Source organism: Eptesicus fuscus, chromosome 14 (assembly GCF_027574615.1).
Source record: "Eptesicus fuscus isolate TK198812 chromosome 14, DD_ASM_mEF_20220401, whole genome shotgun sequence".
NCBI classification, from domain to species: domain Eukaryota; kingdom Metazoa; phylum Chordata; class Mammalia; order Chiroptera; family Vespertilionidae; genus Eptesicus; species Eptesicus fuscus.
Genome location: NC_072486.1, coordinates 79,724,240 through 79,740,360, shown reverse-complemented (window position 1 = coordinate 79,740,360; position 16,121 = coordinate 79,724,240). Strand labels below are relative to the sequence as shown.

The 16,121-nt window shown below is 42.0% G+C and overlaps 1 protein-coding gene across 1 annotated transcript in view; it reads left to right on the top strand.

The window, feature by feature from the left end:
• KMT2C (lysine methyltransferase 2C) overlaps positions 1-16,121 on the top strand; it is a 254,869-nt gene that overhangs the window by 89,329 nt on the left and 149,419 nt on the right. Inside the window, exons 3-5 of the mRNA XM_054726138.1 lie at positions 5,651-5,789; positions 9,610-9,810; positions 14,625-14,773. Of these exons, the coding sequence (XP_054582113.1) occupies positions 5,651-5,789; positions 9,610-9,810; positions 14,625-14,773 (489 nt within the window). The remainder of the gene's footprint in view (positions 1-5,650; positions 5,790-9,609; positions 9,811-14,624; positions 14,774-16,121) is intronic.

Genomic DNA, 16,121 nt, shown 5'->3' with positions numbered 1-16,121 from the left:
CCAGCCAGGTGCTGTGCCAGGTGCCTTAGTACCTTGTTATCTTGTGTGATGATGGAAAGAGCGCCCTCTGGCTTTGGCTCCCAGCTTTGCTTGCTGTTAGCCAGTGATCTTGAGCTTCTTGTTCTTTCAGACTTTAGTTTCCTTATCGTTTAAATAAGGCTATTATGTTAGATATTATTGTTATTTAAAAGGGAAGGGTGAAGTGAGAGAACTCTTAGCTGGGCTTCTCATTCCTTTCTCAGCTGCACTCCTCATCTCTTCCCTTACCTCTCATCCTACCTCGTACTTCACCTCGACAATTACTGCATCTTGGCATTACCATTTGCTGTCTCCTGACTAGACTCCTTACAGATAAGGATCCCAATTCTGTTTCTGTACTGGCTACCATTTGAATAAAATGTATGTCAATAGTTATTTTGTTTGGTGAAAAATCGTTCTAAAGCAGTGATTTGTTAACTCCCTAGCACGAGGCCAGGAGGTGCTGAATAAGTTTTCATTCCTATTACTTTTCACAACACAGTTTCATAATGTGGGATCTGATGTCATGTGTTCGATGTCTGGGGGGTATTATCCAACTAGATGGTCAAGTTAATACGTAGTTAGAATAGCGTGTGTGAATGTGGATAATCGGAATAGCAACCACATAACCACACTTACTGTATACTTCAGGCAGGGGGCTAGGTCTTTGCATGTATTGTCTTTTCTGATCCTAAAGACAGTTTTATACTAGATGGTATTAGCTACCTTTTATTTTATTTTTTAAAATATATTTTTATTGATTTTAGAGAGGAAGGGAGAGGGGGGGGAGAGAGAGAAAGAGAAAGAGAGAGAGAGAGAAAGAGAGAAAGAGAGAGAGAGAAAGAAACATCAATGATGAGAGAGACTCATTGATCAGCTGCCTCCTGCACACCCCCACTGGGGATTGAGCCTGCAACCAGGGCATGTGCCCTGACTGGGAATCGAACCACGATCTCCTGGTTCATAGGTCGATGTTCAACCACTGAGCCACACCAGATGGTTAGTTAGCTACCTTTTAAATGATTAGCACACTGAACTTGAGATGCGGTTAAGTAACTTGCCAATGTCACATTGCTAGCAAATGACTCAGCTAGGATGCAAATTCTGGACCATTCAATTCCAAGGCTTTGATTTTAAGTACCCCAACAAATAGGCTTTGCTATTCATTTAAAAAAATTTTTTGTCATAGAACCAACTATTTAGGAATAAGTAACAGTTGTCAGAGGTGGAATGGCAACTTCACATCTGGCTTACCATCGTATCCCATTTACATTTGTTTCCCCAAAGAATTGCCAAGCACAAAGCAGTGCCTTTGAGTGACAGGCACTGGCATCAACTTCTCTTAGGAACCCCCTATCTGATGGGTTCTTTAGTGTCGTTAACCCCACATGTGTGCCACCTAGTGGTTCCAGATTAAGCACTGGTAGGGGCTGAGGATAAAATCACTCCCTCCCTGCACCCCCAGAGGTGGAGTTCCTTGCTTTAGGGACCAGCCCAGGATGGTGTTCAAGAGTACATTTTCAGTAATAAACTGATAACTGGCAACCAGCATCAGAACTGTTTCCTCAGTTGCCACTGGTTGATAGTCCTTTCATCGAGAGCACTGTGTTCCACATCTTGCTGACACACTCTGACATCTTCTGAAGACTTGGGCCAGGAGAAGAGAGGGACACAAACACGTATGTAGTTGTCCTGCTTTGACGTTGATGAAGAGCGACAGTTAAAAAGATGGGTTCTGTATGGGTGCCTTTTTCTTTTTCTGTTTTGTGCCTGGAACAGCTCTCTAAGAAGCAGGTATGGGAGTCTTCCTGATTCCTTAAAGACAAAGGACCAGAACAACAAAATCCAAACCAAAAGTAAAACCAAACCCGCTGTCCCTGCTGTTTCTTTAGTATATATGGGTTAGGGTCATGGGCAGCGGGGAAGAGAGAACAGGATGGACCCCTGGAGCCTGTCCTATGTTCTCTCTGTAATTCAGGCTTATTCCTTCCTTCTCCCATTTCTAAGGGGGGAAAAGCCTATAGTTCAGAGTCTGTTTTTCTTCCCTGTGAAATGTAGTGAACCTAATTTCAGAAGGTTGTGTACTTGAAAACTACCAACCTACCATTGACATTCATGTTTAACCTTGCCCGCTTCCTTCTAGGTCTAATTTGAGAGAGAGAGAGAGAGAGAGAGAGAGAGACAGACAGACACACTGTCCTCCTAGTTGCTTCTCTTTAGTTGCAAGCAAAACAAACAAACAAACAAACAAACAAACAAAACCCTAAGAATGTTAAAAGTTTTGTTATGTACTTTCTTTTTGAGGGGAAGAAAAATTCTGACTAGAGGCTGAGTGGTAGTGAGTAGGCAGTCCACCCCCTGTGGAGGGACTAGGTTAGGGGTGGAGGCTAAATGGAGCTGCTCTAGAACAGGGTTCCCAGGGGACGATAATGGCCTGTGACCCTGGTCCCTTGGGGTCAGTCCGACAAGCTTCTGAGACAGTCTTCTTCCTCATTTACATTTCTCATCTCTTCTCTGAACTGACTCTTTCTCCTTATCTAGTAATAGAAATGGTGCCAGAAAAGCGAATCCCACGCATGCTCTGGGCATCTCTGGGTAGAAGTGAAATGCTCCCATACAGGGATTTTACATGTGGTCATTGTATAAGACTTTGCATATAACGGACAGAGACTCTCTCTAGCAGTTCTGTATTGCTTTGTATCTTTGGTTGTGAAAGCACTGAGGGCCGCCAGTACAAATCCTGGCTCTTTCCAGATGTTTTTCCCTAGATCTGCAGGCTCTGTAGATACCTGCTCTTCTTTCCATGTCATTGCAGGTCCAAGATCTATCACATATTTGATACAACACAAGAAGAGTCATTTGATTTCTAAACTCCAGTGTCACCGTTCTCATTGCCTGGTCACCAAACCACCTATTTGAAGTTTTTGTTGTGGCATTTCCCCACTCCTGATACCAGTTTCTGTGTTAGTTAGGACATGGGTTAAACTGCTGTGACAGAGACCCCAGTGGCTTAAACAAAACAACTTTTCTCTTGTGTAATATTTCTGAGAGTGAGAGGTCCCTACTGATGGGGCATCTTTGCTCCCTCTGGTTGTCTGTGGTCCCAGGTTCCTTCCATCTTGTGTCTCTGTCCTCCCTTGGCGCGTTGCTCTCACCTGCGGTGCCACACCTAGGTGGCTGATGTGTCCATGTTCCAGTGCATGGGAAAGGGAGGAACGATTAGTCCTTTCAGGGGAGGTAGAAGCTGCATGGTCACTTCTGGTCATGTTCTCATGGTGAGAACTTGTCAGGCTTGGCTGCAAAAAACATTGGGAGAGCGGCCGGTGTTGCTCAGTGGTTGAGCATTGACCTATGAACCCAGAGGTCACAGTTTGATTCCTGGTCTTCGGGGCGCATGCCCAGGTTGCGGGCTGGATCCACGGTGGGGAGATGTGCAGGGGGCGGCTGATTAGTAATTCTCATCATTGATGTTTCTATCTCTCTCTCCCTCTCTGAAATCAATAAAAAATATTATTCAAAACAAAACAAAACAAACCTTGAGAAATATAGCATATGAGAATGAAGTATGGGTTTTGTCCTTTGTCCATTTTTCTATTGGTTATGTGACTTAGGCATCTGTGGAATACCTTATATACTCTGGATTTGAATACAGTTTAGAGGATACAGATTACATTTATTTTCTTCCAATCTGTGCATATTTTTCATTTTGTTCATGGGAGGGCTTTGTTGTATATAAATTAAAAATTTTAATGTAGTAAAATTTGGATATCTTTTTATAACTTTTGATGGAGTGTACTTTATGTTGGTAGTTTTTATTTTAGGTACTCTACATCCATTTTGTGGCTGGGGTAGGCAGGGCAGGCGCCATGATTGATAAGACTCCACAAAAATGTAACTTATGACTGACTTTTCTCTTTCAATTTTAAAAAGAAACATGCTCTTTTAAATAGGAAAAACAGAACCATCTGTTTGATGCCTCATCTTATCATTAATTTTATTATTTGACAGGCTTTATAATTATTTGCCCTTTTTCTAACCAAACAATTAGTAGTTCTCCAAATTATTCAGTTGTCAAAATAGTTCCCTAACGTTCATTTTTAATCTAGAAGACTCTGATAGTCCCAAAGGTAGGGGACTCAGATTGAAATGCTAACCCAGAAATCAGAGATCAAATGTGGTGTGAGGGTCAGTATTCCAGCTGCTGGGTGTGTCTCGTGTGCAGTGGAAATTAGGTCCGGAACTCAGGAGAGGAAACAGGGTCAGAGATGTTGATTTAGGAATCCAGAGGAGACAGTTGAGACCTGGGTAGTAATTAAGTGCCTCACAGAAGAGCACATGTAGAGAGGGCTGTACCCACATTTTGAGGTCTGAGAGAAACCAGCTGCAGGGACAGATGTTAGACCAGTTCCTCCTCATTAGCATCTTCTAACTTATGGGCAAGTAGATCAAGGCTGAGGCAGATGACTGTACCTATAGTTAGTATTTTCTTTTAAAAATGTTTTTATTGACTTCAGAGAGAGGAAAGGAGTAAGGGGGGGGGGAGGGAGAGAAACATCAATGATAAGAGAGAATTATTGATCAGCTGCCTCCTGCACACACCACACTGGGGATGGAGCCAGTAACCCAGGTATGTGCCCCGATAGGGAATCGAACTGTGACCTTCTGATTCCTAAGTCTATGCTCAACCACTGAGCCACGCCGGCCAGGCCTGGGACCAGGTCTTTATGACACCAGAGCCTACGGTAATCTGTTGTACCCCCTGCTTACAAAGGCAGAAGAGAATCTCGCTGAGGAGGAGGTAGTCGTTGGTGTCAGGTGAATTTTCGATTATTGGTTCTGCTGCCCTGGGTGGTGGAGAGGCCGGTTGCTGTGATACGGAGCATGGGTGCAGTCACTCCAGAGGCCTATTTCATAAAGTTTGGTGGTGAAGGAGGACAGGCAGAGAGGAGGAGCTTGAGGGACTGTGAGGGGCTGTGTGTATGTGTGTAGGGGTGCAGAGAGATCTGAGTGAAATTAGAGGTCTAAGCCAAGACTTCTGTTTGCAGAGCAGAATGATATGAAGGGTGATCGTGTTAGAAAATCCTCGCAGCAGTTACATTGCCTCCTTAGAACGTACATGCATGTGAGGTGTTTGGGGTGAAGTCTTGAGGATAGTTGAAAAGGCAATAGAGTGAAGGTGTGTTCTTTTCAATTATTTAGCTTTTAGAGTGGCTGATAATTAGAGGGCATCATGATTGTTTCAAATTGACCATAATCTAAATTTATGAATTGTGAAGAAAGTTTTTTTTTAATGAGTTACTTTGAAATACATTTGTTCTGTAGACGAACTGCTATAATCCTGAACATCAGGTTTATAACAGTTCCTACTAGGAGGAAACTTTTTAGAGTGAATTGTAATTTGAGGACAACGAAAAAGTATGGCATGTTTTACATTATTTGATTGTCATATTGCAGTAGAGAATAAATATATAAGCAATGCCATTAATCATGTACATAAACTTTTCCTGTGTTAGTGAAGTATTGTCATTGTGTTATCCTTTTTCCTTTATGACACATGCTTTATAGGTAAATTCACTGAAGATTAATGTAAATGCAAAAATGACTCTCTATTCTCTTGTTCCCTATGCAGCAGAAATCAAAGAACAGTCTGCAGAAGAGGATGCTGAGGCGGAGGCGGATGGCAGCAAGCGGCTGGCCCCGGCCCTGCAACGCTCTGTGTCTGAAGAGTCTGCGAGCTCCCTGGTCTCAGTTGGTGTAGAAGCCAAAATCAGGTTAGAGGACAAGTGCAGCTGGTTGGAGATGAGCAACAGGAGAGTACAGCTTAGGATGTGAATCTGGATGGCATTTTATTATTTAGTAGCTTTACATTTCAGGCTGATGCCTCTCTGTGTAGTTGCGGGGAGGGGTGTCTGTGGGCTCAGGTGTAGAACCAAGCGATACTCCAGCGCAGAGGTGGGGAATGTCTGTCCCAAGAGCCATATGAGGCCTGGGAAATCATTTGGTCTGGCCATGCCAAGGTATTAGAGGTGAGTTAATTAAATGAAGGCAGGGCTTTTTTCTGCAATCTATTGGATTGGTAATTTTTTTTCCTATTGATTATACATTATATTTTGCTTTTAAGATGGTTTCCCTTAACTTAAGGCTCAGACTTCATAATTCTTTATTGAATTTAATTTTGAAAGATTTTGAAACTTACAGTTTTGATTGATTTTTAAAAGTCTTGTATTTTCATATCTCTGCAATCCGTGGCATTTCATTTTCAGTTCTATAACCCCTACCACCAGAAGGTAAAGAACAGTTCCAGCCCTAGCTGGTTTGGCTCAGTGAATAGAGCGTTGGCCTGTGGACTGAAGGGTCCCGGGTTCGATTCCGATCAAGGGCACATGCCTGGGTTATGGGCTCAACCCCAGGGGGGAGCGTGCAAGAAGCAGCCGATGAATGATTCTCTCACATCATTGACGTTTCTATCTCTTCCCTCTCCCTTCCTCTCTGAAATCAATAAAACAACAACAACAAAACAAAACAAAACAACAGATCAGTTCCATCACACCAAAACTTCCCTGAAGCCCGTTGTTGGCACCCCTGACCCTGGCTTCTGCCCTCAGCAGCCACTCACCTATTTGCTGTCCCTGTCATTTTGCCTGTGCAAATACATCATGTGAGTGGAACCATCAAGTATCTATCCTTTTTCTTAGCATGATGCATTCAAGGCTTATCTGTGTGATTGCTTATGTTGTAGTTGTTCTCTTTCTATTGCTGAGTAGGGTTCTGTTTTGTGGAGTTGCCTACCACAGTGGTTTTTATGCATTTCCCAATAAAGAGTATTTAGGCAGTTTCCATTTGTTGGCAGTTATGAATAAAATTGGTGTAAATAGTCTCTTCTAGGTTTTGGTGTGAACATAGGGTTTTTATTTCATTTGGGCAAATGCCTGGGAGAGAGATCATTTTAAAGGAAAACACCGTGTTCCCTCGTGCACTGTACTGTTTTGTGCTCCCACTAGTGATGTGAGAGTTCCACTGGAGAGTGGGTAGGAAGGATGCTTCTTGTTCCGATTCAACTTGATTCTTAGGTAGGCACAGTGCCTTTAGGTTTCAGGGATTGGTATTCTCGGTGGTCCTGCCATTGCCCCAGCTGTGGGTCCAGGATGTAGTCTTGCTCCTTGTCCAGGGTTAAAAGTCCCTCCCTCTAATTCTATTCCTCCATCCACAGTTGGTCATCACCATTGCGGCATGGTGATTTTTGCTGTCCTCCCACCAGCCTAAGTTTTTTGTTTCCCAGGAACAATGGGAGGGACAATCTGGGTGGGTCTTTGTGACTTCCCAGATTCCCCTCCCCCAGCTAGTTCCATGACTGGCACATCCTTGGGCTCTTCCCCATGCACATGGGCACCTGGGAGGTCCACAGACAGGTTCCTCTTGTGTCTGTAGGTCATGGATGTTTTACATTCTGATACTCGGCCGTCATCAGTTCCTTAAATTTTTTGCTGAGTTCTTCTTACCCTGCTTGTAAGACATAAGGGGCCTCTTCCCCAGATGCAGCAGCTGCTTGTACCTTATCTCGTATGGAAATGCCTGTCCTTCAGTTGCAGGTGTGTTGGTGGCCCTGCAACTCTTGCAGTCTGATGGGGCCAACAGAAGTGAATTTGTAGATTGTCTGGCGAGTGTTGGTGGCAAGGAGGGAGCAATGCTCTGCAGCTTTCTAAATCCAAAGTGGAGACCAGGGGTTGCCCCTGTGACCCCCAAAGTTAACAAATTACTCTGAGATGTTCAACATTCTTTCTACATCTCTTATAACCTTTCCTAATGCTTCAATAATTTGAGTACTTCTCTAAAAATATTTTCATGCGGGCCTATTGTATGGTAAAATTTCTGAGGTCTTATAAGCCTAGGAATGATTTTATTACACCTTCACTTTTGTTGTTGTTGTTTTTAATCCTGACCTATTTTCCCATTGATTTTTAGAGAGAGTAGAAGGGGGAGGGTAGTGGGGGAAAAGGAAAGGTGAGAGAGAGAAAGAAAAAGAGAGAGAGAACGTGGATATGAGAGGGACACATTGAATTGGTTGCCTCCCAGATGCACCCTGACCAGGGCCAGGGATCGAATCTGCAACCCAGGTATGTGCCCTTGACCAGGAATTGAACCCATGACCCTTTGGTGCATGGGCCAGTGCTCTAACCATTTAGCACACTGGCCAAAGCAACACCTTTACATTTGAGTGATGGTTTTGGATATGGAATAGAAGGTTAAGATATTTTCTATCAATACTTTGAAAGTATTGCTTGGCTTTTAATCAGTGTTGTCAGTGAGGCTGGTGTCAGCCCGACTGTTGCTGCTCATAGCTAATGTTTCCAGGGAGAGAGACAAGCCAGAAATGGGGTATGCGGAGAGAAATGTCAGCTTAATAGTGCAGAGAGAATTACACACAGAAAGTTATAAAATTAACGACACTGGCAAAGGATACTGGTGGTAGTATCTTTTAGGCAAGAAAAAACATTTTTTTTCCCTATTTGACTCTACTTCTCTGAAAGTAGACCACATTTAATTGTGTGTGTGTGTGTTGTGTGTGTGTGTGTGTGTGTGTGTGTGTGTATCCAGGGGCAACACATTTATCATTAAATTGAAATAGGTAATATTGGAAAAACATAAATAGGCAACTTTCATAAATAAAAGGAAATTAGTTGAGAGAGACCCAATATGAATTTAACTTACATTAAAAAAATTATTGAGAGCCCCTTCTAGTTGCTTGATGGGATACTGCCCGATTCATGAATCACTTAATAAAGCCAATTAGATCTTCAAATAAAAAAATGACCTAAAAGAGATTATTTCTACCACCTGTTAATGCAAGACATTATGAAGTTCGTGGGGTAGATACAGCAGAGGTGATGGCGGAAACTTTGATTCCTGGGAAGAAAGATTTGGGTGGAGCTGTTGTATGAGTGGTGAAAAGAAATATATCCAAGAGAGATAGTACTTTTCATTCTGTTCTTTCTATGGTCCCTCATTAAGCATACATTCCACAAGCAAATATTGTTCTTGTCCTTTAACTTTTAAAATAGTTTCTTTAAAAGAATTAATAGATTTTATTGTTTAGGACAATTTCAGGTATACAGAAAAATCAAGCCGATGGTAGAGAGTTCCCAGTGCCAACCTTCTCCTGCCTCTATTTCCCCTATTGTTAGCATCGTTCATTAGTGTGGTACATTTGTTACAACTGATACACCAGCTGTGACACATTTGTGGCCATTAAACCCTATGCTTTTCCCCAGTCTTAGCTTTACTTTCTTTATTCTTGTTAATACTTGGAGTTTCTTGAATCAGACTTAAAAGAAAATCGTGTTTCCAAGTACAAACTATAATTTTTTGATTTGGTATGTTGGTTATTTTTTTAAAAATCATCATGTGGAAAAGTAGAATTGCAAATGTATAATTGTTACTAAACTTAATTGCTCTTACGCTGTAGACATACTAGTATTTAAAAATGTCTTACTAAAAACACAGTATTTAATTTTAAAGCACAGCTATCTGTAGCTGTCACTTTGAAAAATTAAATTTCTCTTTCTCTGTCTCCTTTACTTTCATTTCTACCAGTGAACAGCTCTGTGCTTTTTGTTACTGTGGTGAAAAAAGTTCCTTAGGACAAGGAGACTTAAGACAATTTAGAGTAACGCCTGGATTTATCTTGCCGTGGAAAAACCAACCTTCTAGCAAGAAGGACATTGATGACAACAGCAATGGGACCTGTGAGAAAATTCAGAATTCAGCACCACGAAAACAGAGAGGACAGAGAAAGTAAGCAATTTTTTGTTCTTGTTTTGTTAAGCCTCACCTGAGGACATATTTTTTCCATTAATTTTTAGAGAGAGTGGAAGGGAGGGGGAGAGACAGAGAGAGAGAGAAACATGGATGTGAGAGAGACACATCAATTGGTTGCCTCCCGCACACGCCCCTACTGGGGTCAGGGGGATCCAGCCTGCAACCGAGGTATGTGCCCTTGACTAGAATCGAACCTGGGACTCTTCAGTCCAAGGGCCGATGTTCCAACCACTGAGCCAAATTGGCTAGGGCAAAAGTAAGCAATTTTAATTTAAGTGGCTGGAATGCATTATGACTATATAACTTCTCTTTATTGCATTGTTTGTGACTGTATAAATGGTGTTACTGAACAGTGTCTCATGTTTTCAACTTTCATAGGGTGCTCTATGACTCAGCATTAACCCAACAAACACTCCTTTTCTCAAAATTTCTTTCTTATTTTTAAAAATTTGCTATCTTAACCGTATATTAACAAAATCAATGTAATCACAAAAGTTAACTTGTGGAAGAGAACTTTAAAGAACATAATCTAAATGGAAAAGAAGGTAAAAAAATTAATGAAGTCTTTCCTTCCTCTAAGTAAGTTTTTAATGGTTTGTAAGAATATAATAAGAGAACAGCAAAATCAAAGTGTTTTTCACTAATGTTCTTTATGTGCCATTTATTAATTTATTTTTATGGTGCAGAGAATGTTGAGCTGTCTTGTAAACTCTTATCACAATATAGTGTGGACTTGCTTTCTTTCTAAGTAGTAATTATATGCTGAGAATGCCCTTTCTGAAGTTAAAGATGTTCTTTTTTTTAAAATGAAACAAAAATATTTGTATATATATATATTTATATTAAAAACTTTGGTCTAATACGTTTGCTTTCTGAGTTAAAAATCTCTTTATATGTTGTAGAGTTTTGGTTAAAGGCCATTTTATTAATCTTTGGATTTGGCTTTGGTAGTCGAGAGAACAGAATTTTCTGAGGTCCACGAGAAAGTGTAAAATTAATTTAGCTTGGAAGGCTCGCAGTTCTGCCCCTGAGGGTGATGATGTCATCCTCCAAGTGCTTGTCTGGCTTCTCTCCAGAGTTAAGTTCTAAGGCCTTGTTGTGTTGTACCTATTTGATTGGTTCCTTCTTTTGGACTGCTGCCAGTGCCTTGAAGACCTGAAGTAGGAAATGAAACAATCACAAGAGAGAATCTTTTAAAAGAATTTAAGGTGGAACAGTTTAAGGAAGTTTAGAAGTACTGTATCTGGAGTCCTGATATTTTAATCATACACACAAGCTTTCCCATTGTGATAAAATGAGTGGTTTTATCCCAAGGAGGACTGCTGTAATCCTAAGAAGGGCTGCTGTCCTTAGGGTTGACATTAGCATCTTAAAACCTGACAGGTAAATTTGATTGAGCCGCTGGTTAGGACTGGTTAGTAATAGACTGATTATCCATTCCATTGGTTTTCATACCCATCCCCCCATTACAACGTCCATCAATAATACAAATTTATGGATTGGACTAGGTTATATCTTATATCTTCATGTTCTGCTTTAAATAATGGCAATTATGTCAACACCTGTTCTGGGGAATACAGTTGGGCTTCAATAACTTATTTTATAAGCCAATTTTTAGTGAAAATGTTTATGAGCTAAGATGTGTAAAAATAGCCTTTTTTGGGTTAATGAAAGTCTTTATATACACTTAGTGTTTACCAAGTTATTAAGTAACGGTAATAAGCCAGTTAGTGGATCTTAGGAATAAAGCACATTTATAAAATTTGGAAATCATTTAAGAGGAAACAATTAATTTAGGTTGGTAGTGATTTTAAATATTTACAGAATATGTAACTAATGGGCTGTAAATTAGATGAACAGCTAGTTAGTTGTTTTTTTGTTTTTTTAATTTGTAAAGGAGGTTTTTAAATAGTTCTTTCTTGGTTTGCTAAATAGAAGACTATATAATAAAGAGTTTATTTCTTCTTTCCTTTTGTTTAGACTTAAAATGTTGGGGGTATGCTCTTCATCTGGCTTCTCTTGATGCTCTTTCCCAAGGAGGGTTGCTGTCATCTTTAGGGTTGACATTGGCATCTTACTGATTGGGTGCATATGTACAAACTGGTTGCAAACCTGAAGGGGAAATTTGATTAAGCCTCGGGTTAGGAACTGGTTAGTAATAGACTGGTTAGTCATCCCATTGGTTTTTATACCTATCCTCCCATAAAATACTGGTACAAAGGAAATATGTCAAAAACGGTATATTAGTCATTGTAAGTGGGCTATTAGTCTTTTTCCCCCTCCCAATCCTATCTAATAAAAGAGTAATATGCAAATTAACCATCACTCTGCTATACTCACAAGCCACGCCCACCAGCCAGTCAGGAGCGAAATGCAAATAAACCCAACCAAGATGGCTACGGCCACAGAGAGCAGCAGGGAGGCTTGGGTTTCTCTGGCAATGGAGGAAGCCAAGCTTTCTGCCTGCCCTTGCCGGCCTAGGCCTCCACTCAAGGCTACAAAGTTTCAATGATAGAAGATACATAAATCTAAACAGAAATGGCGGCAGTCATGGAGCAGAAAAGAGCAGGAGGCTAGGGTTGCCCCTGGCAATGGAGGAAGCCAAGCTTTCCGCACACCCTGGCCGGCCCAGACCTCCGCTTAAGGCTACAAAGTTTCAATTATAGAAGATACATAAACCCCAACAGAAATGGCTGCCACCACGGAGCAAGCAGAAGGCTTGGCTCCGCTCCAGGCTACAAAGTTTCAATTGTAGAAGATAAACCCCAGAAACCAGGGCCTCTGCTTGGGTTGCCAGGGGGCGTGACCAGCCTGCAAACCACCACAGGCCCCTCACCCAGGCCGCCCCACGCCCCAAGGGAACCCCCACCCTGATCCGGAACACCCTTAACCCTTTGCACTCGCTTGCTTTTTTCTCGAGCTGCTACTGATGCTAACCGTGTCGAGTCACACTCGACATCCGAGTGCAAAAGGTTAAGGGCAAACCAGCTGGCCCCCACCCATGCACCAGGCCTCTATCCTATCTAATAAAAGAGTAATATGCAGATTGACCATCACTCCAACACACAAGATGGCTGCCCCCATGTGGTCAAAGATCCTGCCCCCATGTGGACACAAGATGGCCACCACAAGATGGCCAGCAGGGGAGGGCAGTTGGGAGGGACCCAGGCCTGCAGGGGAGAGCAGTTGGGGGGGACCAGGCCTGCAGGGGAGGGCAGTTAGGGGTGACCAGGCCTGCAGGGGATGGCAGTTAGGGGCAAACAGGCTGGCAGGGGAGCAGTTAGGCATCAGTCAGGCTGGCAGGGGAGTGGTTAGGGGGTGATCAGGCTGGCAGGCAGAAGTGGTTAGGGGAAATCAGGAAGGCAGGCAGTTGAGCAGTTGGGAGCCAGCAGTCCTGGATTGTGAGAGGGATCCCAGATTGGAGAGGGTACAGGCTGGGCTGAGGGACACCCCCGCATCCCCCCACCCCTGTGCACGAATTTCGTGCACCGGGCCTCTAGTAAAATAATAATGATTAATAATGAAGACTATATTTGTAGGAATGGAGATTATATTTATAGGAGAGAGTTTGTTCTCATTTTCTGTGGACATTTAGAAAAATGAGAATTTAAAGATAGCATAGTATGCTGAACTTTATAAAAAAATTAAGTCTATGAATTTCTAATGCTGAACATAAAACATACTGGTTATTTTTACATGGTTTGACATTTAAATGTACTTATTGAAATATGTTAATGCTTTTTTTTCTTTCAGTGATTCCAGGTATAAAAGTTTAGTACCCTGGTCATTGTGCTGATATTCTCTTAGTAGGAATCATGATAAATACCTAGCAGACAGAAGGGCAGTGAGTTGTGATCTATATTCAATAGTGCATAATTCTGTAGCATTTAATCCAGGTGGCAGGACAAATACTGTGCCTCAGGAGACATAGCGTTTTACTGACAGCTACCTGGTGCCCACGCTGCATGTTTAAGTGCAATAGCAGTCGTTATTTACGTGATTATCTTAATTAATACCTGAAGTTTAAGGGCTTGGAAGTCTGAAATCTCCCATTTATTGTGTACCTTATTCAGCGTTGATTTGTATACTGTGGTTTTTGCTGTTACATCGTCATCTTCCTTGTCCCCAACCCACTGGTGGCTATTTTGCTTTTGCCTTTTTACTTCTGACTTGTGAGGTGCAGTCTTGGTAGAGAGAACCTGCAGCGTCCTGCGGCGGACCCGCTGCGGAGATTTGTCGAGGGGACCATAAGCAGCTCCAGCTGCCGCGTTCTGCTCCCACGCCTCCCTCTTCACACTTAGTGCATTCTCATCTCCCCTGAGAAAGAACCTTTCTTTACGTAAACAACTGCCAGCTCTGCGGTTGTGGTCCTCACTTACAAAAAAGCAAATTAAATTTCTGATTTGAATGAGTTAAGTTTTATAAGCTTTAAAGAAAGACCAAAGAGAATATTCACTTTATATGATAAAATATGGCTCCTGATAAGAATTTTAGAGCTCAAGTTTAAAAAAAAGTTATATCAAGTTTAAAAAAATAGTTATAGAATGGCAAAATAAATGTGAAACTGTGATTTTTACATTTTTTACTCATTTAGAGACTTTTTAGTTGTTGCTTACATGACAAATGTTTTACACTATGTATGAGTAATAACAGATGTCTTCTAAACGTTGTTTTATGACAGCTTATGCCTAATAAATTAAAGATGACCTGGCAATACGTGATATTTAACTTATAAAGTGAAACATTTTGGTTGTTACCACTTTCACATCGGTTTTATTTTATTTCCCTAGAGAACGGTCTCCTCAGCAGAATACAGTATCGTGTGTGAGTGTGAGCACGCAGACTGCTTCTGATGACCAGGTTATTCAGTTATGGGATGAGCTCAGTCTTGTCGGTCTTCCCGACGCCATTGATGTCCAAGCCTTATTTGATCCCACAGGTAGGAGCTGGTCTTCAATCATAACTACCTCTTGATTCTTTAAGCATCTTAATTTTAGTGAATTACCAACTTCACAGTAAATACCTTTCATCTAGAAATAATTACGATCAAATTGTAAAAAATGTCATTGTTAAGTATCCTATTTAGGTAAAATACATTGTCTAATTATGTTGAGCTAATTTAGTTAGCATCTGCACAGAGCTAACCCTGGACTAGATGCTTTCATAAATATTTGCATTTACTTTTAAAAAATATATATATTTCATTGATTTTTTTACAGAGAGGAAGGGAGAGGGATAGAGTTATAAACATCGATGAGAGAGTGACATTGATCAGCTGCCTCCTACACACCTCCTACTGGGGATGTGCCCACAACCAAGGTACATGCCCTTGACCGGAATCGAACCTGGGACCCTTCAGTCCACAGGCCAACGCTCTATCCACTGAGCCAAACCGGTCAGGGCTGCATTTACTTTTATGTAGGCAGCAATGCCATGGTGATCTGACAGTTGAAGACAGAGGACATTTTAAAGGGATCTGTGAGAACTTGGGGAACATGGCAGTGTGGTATATTTACTGTAGGGGTAAAGACTATTAGTTCTTAGCCGTGTGGATATCCCATTATAACAGAACTAGAGGCCTGTTGCACGAAGATTCGTGCAATAGGCCTTCCTTCCCCTGGCTTCCGGCACTGGTTTTCCTCCGGCACCTGGGACCCAGGACTTGGTTCTGGCCGCTGCCTTCAGTCTTCGCTCCGGCCGGAGCGCTGCTCCTATAGCTCCCTCCGCCTCCTGCCCTCCCCCTCATAGCAGGCACCCTGCCTCACCTGGCCACTCCACACCTGCATGCGTGCTGCCCAGAGGCCCGGAGCGGCTGGGGGGTGGGGCTTCTGCCATATTTGTCAGGTTAATTTGCATACTCACTCCTGATTGGCTGGTGGGCATCATGAAGTGACAGTTAATTTGCATATTTCTCTTTTATTAATGTAGATAGTAATGTGTACTCATGAGATGGTGCTGCTGGAGTTTTGAGTAAAGTTCATTTCATAGATGAACTGCATATTGATAGTGGTTCAAGTGCTCTGTGATAGAGAATTGAGCTGTTATCAGTGACTGAGCTGTTATTAATGATGATGTGGACTCTTGGTGGGTGTGGGATAGAGCAAAATAGAGGTGTATTGGTATATTGTAGCCTATTTGCCATATAGCCTGTTTGTCATAAACAAAGTATTAAATTATATTCTTTATATTTTACTGGAGGCCCAGTGCATGGATTCGTGCACAAGGTGGGGTCCCTCGGCCTGGCCTGTGGGGATCAGGCCGAAACTGGCTCTCCAACATCCCCTGAG